This window comes from Oreochromis aureus, linkage group 11 (genome assembly GCF_013358895.1).
Source record: "Oreochromis aureus strain Israel breed Guangdong linkage group 11, ZZ_aureus, whole genome shotgun sequence".
Lineage (NCBI taxonomy): Eukaryota > Metazoa > Chordata > Actinopteri > Cichliformes > Cichlidae > Oreochromis > Oreochromis aureus.
The window spans coordinates 29,688,937-29,701,705 of record NC_052952.1 but is presented as its reverse complement, the minus strand read 5'-3'; the positions used below and the strand labels follow the sequence as shown (position 1 = coordinate 29,701,705).

Here is a 12,769-nt window from a genome sequence, read left to right as displayed (position 1 = left end):
CCATTTAAAAAGTACCATGTACACTCACTGGCCACATTTTTGTTAGATACACCTGTTGTGCATCCTCAACCCGAAAAAGGCCCCACAAGCTCATCTTTGATGATACCAGCCCAAACCAGTACTCCACCTCCACCTTGCTGGCGTCTGAGTCGGACTGGAGCTCTCTGCCCTTACCAATCCAGCCACGGGCCCATCCATCTGGCCCATCAAGACTCACTCTCATTTCATCAGTCCATAAAACCTTAGAAAAATCAGTCTTGAGATATTTCTTGGCCCAGTCTTGACGTTTCAGCTTGTGTGTCTTGTTCAGTGGTGGTCGTCTTTCAGCCTTTCTTACCTTGGCCATGTCTCTGAGTATTGCACACCTTGTGCTTTTGGGCACTCCAGTGATGTTGCAGCTCTGAAATATGGCCAAACTGGTGGCAAGTGGCATCTTGGCAGCTGCACACTTGACTTTTCTCAGTTCATGGGCAGTTATTTTGCGCCTTGGTTTTTCCACACGCTTCTTGCGACCCTGTTGACTATTTTGAATGAACGCTTGATTGTTCGATGATCACGCTTCAGAAGCTTTGCAATTTTAAGACTGCTGCATCCCTCTGCAAGATATCTCACTATTTTTGACTTTTCTGAGCCTGTCAAGTCCTTCTTTTGACCCATTTTGCCAAAGGAAAGGAAGTTGCCTAATAATTATGCACACCTGATATAGGGTATTGATGTCATTAGACCACACCCCTTCTCATTACAGAGATGCACATCACCTAATATGCTTAATTGGTAGTAGGCTTTCGAGCCTATACAGCTTGGAGTAAGACAACATGCATGAAGAGGATGATGTGGACAAAATACTCATTTGCCTAATAATTCTGCAGTCCCTGTATTAACAGAACATGGTTCATAAAACTGCTCCTACAACTGTTTTTGAATCATTTTTAATGACACTTTATTGTTCTGTTTTTGTCTTTTGGCATTTCTGTGCTAATTTCTTCTTTTAATGGTACTCTAATTTAAACTGATTTTTCCTATTTTAATACCTAAATAAATAATCATTTATTTTTTGTTCATTTGTCTAAATTCTGGGAAAAGAAAGAAGTTTGTATTTGTTTAAGATACAATGAAATCATATTTTGACATATTGGAAGATGCTGAAAAAATATTACAGGTATAAATGGAAACTACAGTTTATTTCTGTTATTTCCTGTGATAGTGTTCGTACACTCGCTCATGATAACTGTTCATTCAGCTGCTGTTTTTGTCTGCTGGACATCTTTAGCTTTCAGTAAGGATGCATTCATAGATCAGCACATCTTTTTGAACCACATTTCTTATGAGACTCAGAGTTTACATTTTGGAAATGTGGTGAGACCTGGGGTAGAAAGAGACTGAAGCCAGCTTCAACCTCGGCAGTTTTGTGTGTGTCTGAAGCAGAAAGATAAGAACTGTGTGGCCAACTCATCACACACATAATCCTGAATCAGAAAAACAGCATCAAGTGTTGTAATTGTTAAACACAGAAGTGTGATTTATATGTGGTTTTACTGATGGTTAACACAGTCGCACAAACACCTGAAACTGATCAAAATATAAAACAACATATTAAACATAAATATGTGCCAGTTACCAGAACTTATATGTGGTTTCACTGAGGTTTAATTATGCTCAGTTTATCAATACTCACTCATACAAAAGTTTGTTATGTTTTATTGATTATTTGGCTTTAGGTTTTCCAGTTTTCCAGCTGCTGCTGTTTAATGTTTGCCTGAGAAAAGAAATTTCAGTTAGTGTGGGAAGTTTGGTTAAGCTGGTGGAAAACAATACTGTTACACTGACCTTTTGGATAAGATTGTCTTACCTGTGGTTTCTCTGATGTGCACGACAAATCAGTCTCCAGGCAGCTTGAGTGCCCATTTAAAGGTTCCTGGTGGTACCAAGTGATTGAAGAGAGGATTGAAAAGCCATATTAGTTTATTGTAGATTGTAGTCAGTTGGCCAAGCTTGTAATGAAAAACGGTTCATTACTCGAAGCTTTCATCACAGTCCTCTTTGGTGACATCTGGTGGACAAATATATGAAGAGCAGCTTGAGTCTGCAGCTTATAATGAACTGCTTCATTATGATTGCCCACTCTGCAGAGCTGACAGCTTGTGTTTGATGTCATGTGACAGTTCTGTGTGATATCGGGCTGATATGTTGCTTTGAACATGAATTTTTGGGGGGTGAAAAAATTATGTTATCATCTTTTTTTTTTTTCTTTTTTTTTTTTCTTCTTGCCTGTCCCGTTTGGTTCTTTTGCCATCAGAATTATTGTCTGAAGGCAAAGAAAGATGCCCAACGGATTTACTTTACCAAATTGACCATCCCAGCCTTGCCGTAATGGTCCATTTGATTCACCTTTTATTGTTTATTTTATTTTCACTTGCTGAATACGGGACAGACTTGACTGGGGGAAAGAAGGGGAGAAAGAAAGAGGGAAAGAGAAACAGCTGAGAAGAGGGACGGGGGAGAAGGGCAAAAAACAAAAACCAACAGAATGGGCAGAAAAAAAAGAAAAGAAAAAAAATGCATATATCGATCACCTGGATCACCTGTTGAGAAAGAAAAAAGAAAACAAGCAGAAGAAAACAAGAGTAATAGAATAAACAACATCACAATGATCTATGGGAATATGACAGTAAATACTAAATATTAAACATTATTGTGCAGCACGTAAGATCGACAGCACACAGTGTGCTTTGAGGTAGGAGCCAAAAAGGGTGTAGTTTGTGGGTGTGATCACCCGTGTATACACCTGTGAGCATGGACACGCTTGTTTTTTAAAAAGGTTCCTTCATGTAATGATCTGCTAGAGGGTGTGGGGGGCCACAGCCCCGTCCACCAGGGCATGAAGCAGGTATGGAGGAGATCAAAACTCCAGACATCCAGAAGCCCTCAGAACACAAGAGACCAAGGAAGACCAACAGAGGGGCAGCCGCGCCACTGTCCCAGAAAGAGGTGAGGAGAGTCCCAGATGAGGGCTCACTCAGCAGCCGCGGAGCAGAAGCCAGGGGGGGTTGCAGTGACGCGCCCGTGAGCTCCGCCGGCAGCCAGCTGTCCCTGAGTGACCGAGCCCCAGGCCGAGAGGCCGGGGGCACCCCACCTCCGAAGTGGCCCGAGCGAGCCCCAGGCTCCAGGCCCCGATAAGCGGCCGCCAAGGAGTGAGCCGGTGTGTACCTGGACGCCCATCCCCAGACACAAAGAACCACCAACGCACCGATGTCTGAGGGAGTCCGCCACTGGCAGGGGAAGTGGTGGTGGGGGGAGATAGGCCTCCAAACCTTGGAGGGCCTGAGATGTCCCCAGAGAGGTGGCGTCTGATACCCAACCTGACATATAGACACAGACATACAGGCACACACAGATACAAACATCCATTCCCACCCTCATGCTCTCATATGCACTTACTCCACACTCAACCAACGTGGAGACAAACATAAAGAGACGCTGTACACACGATCACACTCCCCAAGCGTACTCTACGAACCGGGTCTAGGTACCCTTGCCCCTGGAGGGGGGAACTGCACCCAGACCCAGGTGGTGTTACCCTTTTCCCTGCGGTGGGGAGAGGCAGACCGCCCCGACTCCGCAGCAGCAGGGAGGCCCCACACTCCAGACCGCAGTCGGACGGCCAACTCCTTAAATTATGTTATCATCAATCAATCATGTGGTCAGAAGAATCTGTGCTTACCTTGCAGGAATGTTTTAAATTTACAGATTGGGAAGTTTTTATTCAGTCTTGATGCTTTGGTGGATGTTAGCTCATATGCAGTTTTTGTAAAGACATGATTATACCCCTTAAGCGTGCTAAAGTGTACCCTAACAATAAGCCATGGGTCACCAAATGCATCAAATCCTGTTTAAGGAAAAAGAGACAGGCTTTTAAAGAGGGGGCTGTTACTGACTTTCAGGCAGTCACCAAAGACTTGAAAATCGAGCTCTTGAAAGCAAAACAGATCTACAAAAAGCTTCTTGAAAGCAAATTTGCTGCAAAACGTTTTGGGTCTGCCTGGACTTGTATGAAAACCATATCAGGGTTTCAAAATCCCCAGAGCAGCAGTCAGATCATTGTAGACGGTTTTAAGCCAGACAGAGATTTGAATATGCTTTATGCTCGTTTTAGTTCTTCTGAACTGAAACAGAAACTGAAAGATACTCAACACTTCATCACCGAACTCAGCGATGTCCAAAAGGCCTTTCATACAGTTAATGTGAACAAGAGCCAGGGCCCTGATAACATTAGTGGCGCCTAATTAAATCTTGTGCTAGAGAGAGCGAGAGAGAGAGAGAGAGAGAGAGAGAGAGAGAGAGAGATCTCTGGACTTTACTAGACAACGAGTGAAGAACATATAACGAATATCATCTTTAAAGTGATGAATAATAACTCTGCCTCTGTGTCTTCATAAAAAGATCGTAAAGAGGAAAGATGCTGAGCTGAAGCAGCTCTCACACACAGAGGATCACATCCAGTTTCTACGCAACTACCCCTCACTGTCAGCACTCAGTGAGTCTACAGACTCATCCAGCATCAATATCCGTCCTCTGAGCTACTTTGAGGATGTGACAGCAGCTGTGTCAGAGGTCAGAGATAAACTACAGGACATTCTGAGAGAGGAACGGACAAACATCTCACTGACAGTCACTGAAGTGGATGTTTTACTGTCACAACCAGAGCCAAAGACCAGAGCTGGATTCTTAAAATATTCATGTGAAATCACACTGGATCCAAACACAGCAAACAAACTGCTGTTATTATCAGAGGGGAACAGAAAAGTAACATTAACGGAACAACAGTCTTATTCTGATCATCCAGACAGATTCACTGGATGGTTTCAGGTCCTGAGTAGAGAGAGTCTGACTGGACGTTGTTACTGGGAGGTGGAGTGGAGAGGGGGAGGAGTTGATGTAGCAGTCGCATACAAGAATATCAGCAGAGCAGGGAGTGTGAATGAATGTAGATTTGGACTTAATGACAAATCTTGGGCGTTAGATTGTAACAACAACAGTTATACATTTTTGTACAACAACATCCAAACTCATGTCTCAGGTCCTCGTTCCTCCAGAGTAGGAGTGTACCTGGATCACAGAGCAGGTATTTTGTCCTTCTACAGCGTCTCTGAAACCATGACTCTCCTCCACAGAGTCCAGACCACATTCACTCAGCCGCTCTATGCTGGACTTTGGCTTTACTATAAATATGGAGCCACAGCTGAGTTGATTAAAGTGAAATAGACTGAAGTCTTTCATATTGTGGGTTTAAATCTGTATTTTACTTTCATTTTATTTTCTCTCCATCATTTCTGCACAGAGATCAGCTGTCAGTCAAACATTATGGGTGGTACCTCCACATCTTCTAGTTGTTCTCTTGATGTTTCTGAGTTTTTAAAGGAGATCTTTCCTGTGACTGTTTATGGAGGCTATCACTGCTCATTGTCATTTTGATTTACTAAAATATTTCTCCACATGAAAATGTAAACGTCTCTATCCTCTAAATGTTTCTGGAATATTTGTATTGAAAATTGTCGACATTTCTCTTTATGAGTATGGCAGACCATGTGTGTGTGTTTGTGTTTGTTTTTGTCAAAATCATCAAACAAATGAGGAAAAACTGTGATTTTAATGAATGAATTCATATATTGTGTTGATGTTTTATTGTGTGAATAAACTGGAAGGTTTGACTATAAATCAAACTTTGAACAAAGTCTTTTCTTTTGTCTTCATTCCAGGATCTCACTCAAATCTGATGCAGAAAATATGAAACTAATCTGAGAGAATAACTGAAGCAGTTTTCCTCCTGAAGCATCACAAAGTTCAGAGTTCATGTTTAGAGCAGAAGATTCAGCAGTCGCTCTGTGACCTTTCAATATTCTTCACTAAAACAGCTTCATTACAGAGAAACAAGTCACATTTTCTTGATGTTCTTAAGTCCTTTCAGACGTTTTTAATGGTCCTTGAATGCAGCATCAGTGTCGCAGGTTTAAAAGGTCACTTTCTGTTGTGTTCAAAGATTTCCTTCAGATATGGTCTTTAATCAGTAAAGCCAGTGATACAGCAGTGTCATTAGCTGTGTTATTGGCACCAGGCTGTGTTTATGTATGTATTTAATTCTGTCTGAGGATGTCTTCAGCATGAAATGATCATTTGCTCAGCTGCTGTGTCTCATCTCTTATCAGACATTGGTTGGAACAGAGTTTTGTTGCTGACCATCTGACAAGAGGGTGAAGAAAAGCTTCAGGCTTCATTTGGACACTACGTTGGACAGAAGTCTCCACAAAAATGACTCAGAAACACAAATATTATTAATGAAAGTCCAAATTTCAAAAAGGGGTCATACATGATCCTGAGAAATGTCCTTGAACATTTGAACATGAGTCAGAGGGTTGTCAGGTTTCTACACTGCATCGTGGCATCAAGCCTGAGATGTCTGTGTGAACAAGTATGGAGGACACAAATGCACAGACGGAGTCGAGCTGTTTACTGCTGATGAGGAAGGAAAATAGTCTGTTGGATATTAAAGCAGCATTTATTAGAGTAAGAACAGATACTTGTGTCCTTCATTTGATCCCCGTCAATTTACAGAAGACTTAAGGTCCCTTTGACTTCTAACATACAGCTGCATGTTTACAATTTTATTATTTATTTATTTCTAGCAAAGCGAGACTTTACTGATTAAAGACATATAATAAACATCACTTCAAATCTTATGAACAATAACCGCACCTCTTCCCAAACATCTTCATATATATAATACATCACAGTACAGAGGGTAATTTCTGGGTGCTTGAATTTTGCAGGTTTAGCTTTTCTTCACTTTTGTTTTAAATATTTATTAATGATTATTTATTTTAAGGTCTTTGTTTGTGATGCAGCAGTTGCCTTATCTTATCTTTGATCTTATCTGAAGTTCAAAAGCTCTTTTTACAAACAAACAGAAGCCAGTATTCTAAAGAGTTCATATATTTTTCATTCAGGTGAATGATTCAGAGCTTTCAGGTGAATATTTAAATTTAAACTACATACTGTCTCAACCAATGGTTTCAAACTGATCCCGAGTGAGTACATCTAAAAATAAAGAAATAAAAACTGGCTCCTTTTACATTTGTATTACTGTTACTCTCTGAAAAAGACTCACATAAAGCAGATTTATCACAAGCAAACATCAAGACACATCCTTCATGGCTTAAAGTTGCAGTGGGACTCTTTCGCCATCTGGTGGTTGTAACAGTTATGACAACTGTTCCTGCATATATGTCCCTCCTCAGTGTGAAGAAGACTGGACTCCAAGCTGCTCCTGCTGATCACTGCGTGTTCCTCCTGTGTCTAAAATCTATTTCCATTATGAATCAGGAAACTGTTTGCACCAATCATAAAGGCAATAAAATACGTCACACACTAAGAAATAACAAAAGGAATTGTTGATTTCAAGGAGATTTTTCCTCGTTTTTGAAATCATAAGAATACAAACTAATGCAAGACTGTCATGTTTTCATAAGTTTGTAGAGAAACTGTTCTGTTGTATTCTAGGACATCAGTCACTTTTTAAATGCATGCTACTCCTCCTCTTCATCATCATCATCATCAGCACCCATGACCTCCTTTTAGTCTTTGTTTTGTTATTTTTCAGAGTTCAGGAGACGTTCTTATGGGATTTCCACAGTGTACAAGTACTGTTTAGACCCTTTACCTAAAAGAAAAGAGTAAAGTACAAAGTAGATTTACTCACTGCAGGAAAATAATGCCTCAATCTGATATATTGTCTTATATGACAAACTGAAACTGATGCATCAAAGTGTAAGCAGCATTTTCCTGTTACAGCTGGTCTAGATGGAACTGATCTGATGTCCTTTATGTACAGGTAGATATCCAGTGGGTTTGCTAAGGGTCACAGATGAGGGGCTGTGTGAGATGTTCAGTGGGAAAGGAAATAAAACCATTTTTCCAGACCTGCAGCTAAGATACTCGAGTATCTTCAAATATGAAGCTGAGTATTACTTCCATACTTTCCTCCACTGCTGATGACCTTGTTACCTGCTGCTCCCTGTTAATGATCAGCCTCAGTTCTGATAGTAAACTGTTGGCTCTCGTTCTGTCAGGTTGTTGCTCAGTGACGTCTTGTTTTCATTTTCCTTCTTCTTCAAATGTGTCTTCCTTTAACTCTTTGCTTTTGTTTCTGCTTCAAACACCAAATGATACACGTGCTGCACCTCTGATGGTTTGTCAGAGAGCAGAACAATTTACATTACAGAGAATATTTTACAGTTGAACAGAAACTTTCACTTTTTTCCTCTAAAGTGTGCTCACTGGTCTTTCCAGCTGCTGTGAGATGTTTATGCCTGACTGTAAAGATGGAAATAAACACAGATGGAAACACTGAGTCAGAGTGTTGCTGCTGGTTAGTCAGTATATAGGGAGTGCAGAATTATTAGGCAAGTTGTATTTTTGAGGAAGAATTTTATTATTGAACAACAACCATGTTCTCAATGAACCCAAAAAACTCATTAATATCAAAGCTGAATGTTTTTGGAAGTAGTTTTTAGTTTGTTTTTAGTTTGAGCTATTTTAGGGGGATATCTGTGTGTGCAGGTGACTATTGCTGTGCATAATTATTAGGCAACTCAACAAAAAACAAATATATACCCATTTCAATTATTTATTTTTACCAGTGAAACCAATATAACATCTCCACATTCACAAATATACATTTCTGACATTCAAAAACAAAACAAAAACAAATCAGCGACCAATATAGCCACCTTTCTTTGCAAAGACACTCAAAAGCCTGCCATCCATGGATTCTGTCAGTGTTTTGATCTGTTCACCATCAACATTGCGTGCAGCAGCAACCACAGCCTCCCAGACACTGTTCAGAGAGGTGTACTGTTTTCCTCCTTGTAAATCTCACATTTGATGATGGACCACAGGTTCTCAATGGGGTTCAGATCAGGTGAACAAGGAGGCCATGTCATTAGTTTTTTTCTTCTTTTATACCCTTTCTTGCCAGCCACGCTGTGGAGTACTTGGACGCGTGTGATGGAGCATTGTCCTGCATGAAAATCATGTTTTTCTTGAAGGATGCAGACTTCTTCCTGTACCACTGCTTGAAGAAGGTGTCTTCCAGAAACAGAAGGGAACAGAACAGAAGGGAAGAACTGTCTGTTAAGGTTCTCAGTCGTTCAGGTCATCGTAGTCTAAGGAGCTTGGAAAGAAAAGCATCTGGACTTCTTTAAGTTTCTTGAAGAGCGTTTCACCTCTCATTCAAGAAGCTTCTTCAGTTCTCTGAAGAAATTCTGAACTGAAGAAGCTTCTCAGATGAGAGGTGAAACATCTTCAAGAAACTTAAAGAAGTCCAGATGCTTTTCTTTCCAACCTCCTTAGACTGTAGTTAAACTTCACACACTGGACTTGTCAGTCACACATCCTTCGCCAGTAGGCATTCCCAGAATGATCTTTCCCCTTCTGACACTTAGAATGACCAAATATATGCAAAATGGACAATTCAACATGCCACCATGTCAGTCTTTTATTAAATATGACATGAAACAAATGACTGAGCCATTAAATTTGTCACAAAGGTGTTCACCTAATTCCAGGCAAATGGAATAGACTTCTATGGGACCATAAGTCTTTTTGCACTTTGACATTTGTTTTACTTTTCAGATCTGTAACCTATAACTTTTATACTGTATGTGTTTTGATCATAGGAGTCTCACGGGACTTACTTACTTTTAGCACGTTTAGCAGTTGATGTTGGCTTCTTTTTTTCAGTACTGGAGCTTCCTGCTCATTGAAGACTTTTCTAAAAGGAAATGCTTAATCCAAAATGGCGTTTTAAGGGCTTGGATTAATGTCAATTTCAGCAAATATTCTTTATGTTAAAAGAACATGGATCTCTGTCAGTGATAAAATCTGACTTTATAACTCCAATTTTAAGAGAGAGCTTCACTGCTAAGCTCTCATCTGTGTGGGTGTCACGGTTCGCTTGAGGACTCACACGCAGGACTCAGAGGCACAGTCAGTATTTATTACAGTTCCACCAGGTGTATATACAAACAGTGCAGGGGATAGTGCTATATACAAAGCGGTGACAGGGAAAAGGCTCCGGGGAAATCCAGGTAGGGGAAAGACACTTGCTCCTCTTCTGACTCTCTCTCCAAACACTCACACAAAAAGGGAATCCGCTCGGGGAATGCAGAGTCGGGTCCAGGGGATCTATGTACAGAAGGAAACACACGTTAGAGGTTTTGCACAGGGAAGCAAAAGAGAACTTGCTCAGAGCACTGACGCGAGTCACACACAACGATCCAGCGATGAGAAGAAGCCACTCCCTGGCTTAAATGCTGGCTGCACTGATGAGGCCCAGGTGTTTCCTCTTCAGAGGGGCGTGGGCCGAGGGCGTGAACCCACCATGAGTTCCGCCCTGGCGGGTGAGAGAGCGAGAGAGAGCGAGAGAGAGCAAAAACAAAAACAAAAACACTGCCTGCTGATCCCCTGGCCGTGACAGTGGGGTTCAGAACCCTTATTCAGATTAAGATTTTATGTGACATTACATTGGCAAAAATTAAATTTACTTGAATAATGTGAGTATTGGAGTAAGTACTTGAGTAATTTTTGAATAACTTTAATTTTGTAATGTGCATATTTTATGAATAATGATGTTTCAATACTTTAATCTACTGAATAAGTAAGAATTACACTTAATAATCTTTTTACTTTAAAAAGGGAAATTGTGTACAATCTTTTATTCTCCAAAATGCACATAATAAAAATGTTTTGGGGGATGTATATGCTTTTTAAAAACCAATTGCTTCTTACCTGATGCATGCTATAACTTTCAGCAAAACTGAACTAAAATTTGTTAACAAGCTTACCAAATAAGAAATGTTTTGTGAATTTTCTTTGCAGAGCGACTGGAAAGCCGGCTGTTATCAAAGCCCACATGCCCTAAAAAGGAGGGCGCTGGCCAGTAATGAGTTCATCACTAAGTTTAAGATAAGAGTTGATCAGAATAGAGGCGATGATGAAAGTCTGGAGCATCAGTTGAGGCTGCCAACCTGTCTGATGAATCGTTCGAGGCCCAGACAGAAGTCAACGGACAAATATGATCACAGACATTTTAAAAAAACGCGAGTTGAGAGTTAAGGGGGAAAAATATTGTAATAAGTATATATTTGAATTGCACACTAAGATATAAAGTGATGGCAGCGAGCACAGTGTTGCAGGATTTAATTAAAAACACATCTGACTAAGACCAACTGAAATTTAGAGTTGTGTATAATAAAGTTTATTCATGATTAATAAAACAAATCTGTAATATTTTTCTTTCTCTTTTGTCCATTTGAATCTTGCTACAGCTTAAATAAAAGAAAAGAATGTGTTTTGAATAAATTAAACTCTATTCTCTCTTTTTCTTTCTTTCTTTTTTTCTTGGTGGGTTTTCATTTGCAATCAAACGCAACATTATACAATTATATAGTATAGTAAGAAATATCCTTTAACTTAATTTAGTATTTGTTTTTTAATTTTTGTTTTTATTGTTTCCCCTTCAGTTTTGTGCTTATAACATGTTCTAATCTGACATATTATGCAGTAAATTATTTTTGCAATAACTTAACAGGCCATTGTGGGAGCCAACATTCACTTATCAAGGACATATTTGTATATTCTGTGGGCTGCTTTATGGTTGTGTCATTTAGAAACATAAGCCACAACAGACTTCCACCGGAGAGTACTTAAAAATGTATTTTTATGTAAAGATATTTTAATTAACTACTATATTAAGAGCAAACCTATTGTTACATGGATTAATTGTACAAACTGTAGAGAAATAAGTTTAAGCGTGCAACTTTTTATTCATTTTTAACTGTATTAATGTTTTTATGTTGATACAGCCGCCTCATATCTGTTTCCTCAGTGTTTTTTAAACCATGTACTCCATCTATGAGTAAGAACATGAATAAATTCCTTTCCAAATTTGTAGTTCTTTTTTCCAGCTGTTTTTAGTATATATGTAACATTTCTTTACACACAAATGCAGGTATTCTTTTGCACCAAGACGTTAAAGAAATGCTAAGAAAAAATGAAAATACTACATTGCAACCTGTGTGTGTGTGTATATATATCTGTACCTATATAGATATAGATATATATGTGTATTCGAACCCTTTTTTCATCATCTAGTTTCCTGTGCCAGATCTTCTACTGATCCACTGAGGCAGACATGTAAAAAAACATGAACTAAAGCATATTTCTGTATATAAACAGGACTTTAAATCTTTATCAACAGCTACTTTAGAGGAAATTCTTCAATAAACTGCAACCAAAGGCTCAACTCAGAGGACAAAATCCAACCTGTTGTAAATAGTGTGACAGCAAACTTTCTCTTGTGTAAAGTTACAAATAGGAGTAATTATCCACAGGAGCTTTTATACATAATGAAGTTATAATTCGTCCTGTAGAAATTGTACATTTAAGCTATATAGTTCCCGCTGTGATAACTCTGCTATGAATGTCTCTTATTAACTTTTATGCTTTTACAACCCACTATGAGCAAACACTCAGCAACAGTGGGAAGGAAAAACTCCCTTCTTGAAGGAAAAACCTCTGGTAGAACCAGGAAATCTGTCTAAACTAGTTGGGGTTAGAGCAACAGATGCAAGTCTTCAGATCATTTGCAGTGTGACTGTCTTTGTGCACACTTTAACCTGATTCAGTTTTCTTATTTGTCAAAATGCACCATGGG

At 39.5% G+C, this 12,769-nt stretch overlaps 1 protein-coding gene and 1 long non-coding RNA gene across 3 annotated transcripts; one reads left to right on the top strand and one right to left on the bottom strand.

Moving 5' to 3' along the window:
- Window positions 1–4,662: 4,662 nt before the first annotated feature.
- On the top strand, window positions 4,663–5,732 carry LOC120442795 (tripartite motif-containing protein 16-like protein; the record flags this gene model as incomplete). Its single annotated transcript, XM_039620063.1, has 1 exon — window positions 4,663–5,732. A coding segment is annotated over one exon (600 nt), but the record flags the coding sequence as incomplete, so codon positions are not given.
- Window positions 5,733–10,030: 4,298 nt separating this feature from the next.
- On the bottom strand, window positions 10,031–12,614 carry LOC120442501. 2 transcript variants are annotated; one of them, XR_005614733.1, is made up of 3 exons: window positions 12,190–12,614; window positions 10,313–10,447; window positions 10,031–10,239 (listed from the first exon to the last, which is right to left on the bottom strand). It is a non-coding gene; the product is annotated as an uncharacterized LOC120442501 (long non-coding RNA). The 2 variants fall into 2 exon arrangements; XR_005614732.1 differs by lacking the exon at window positions 12,190–12,614 and having other exon boundaries at window positions 10,313–10,981.
- Between the last annotated feature and the right edge of the window lie 155 nt (window positions 12,615–12,769).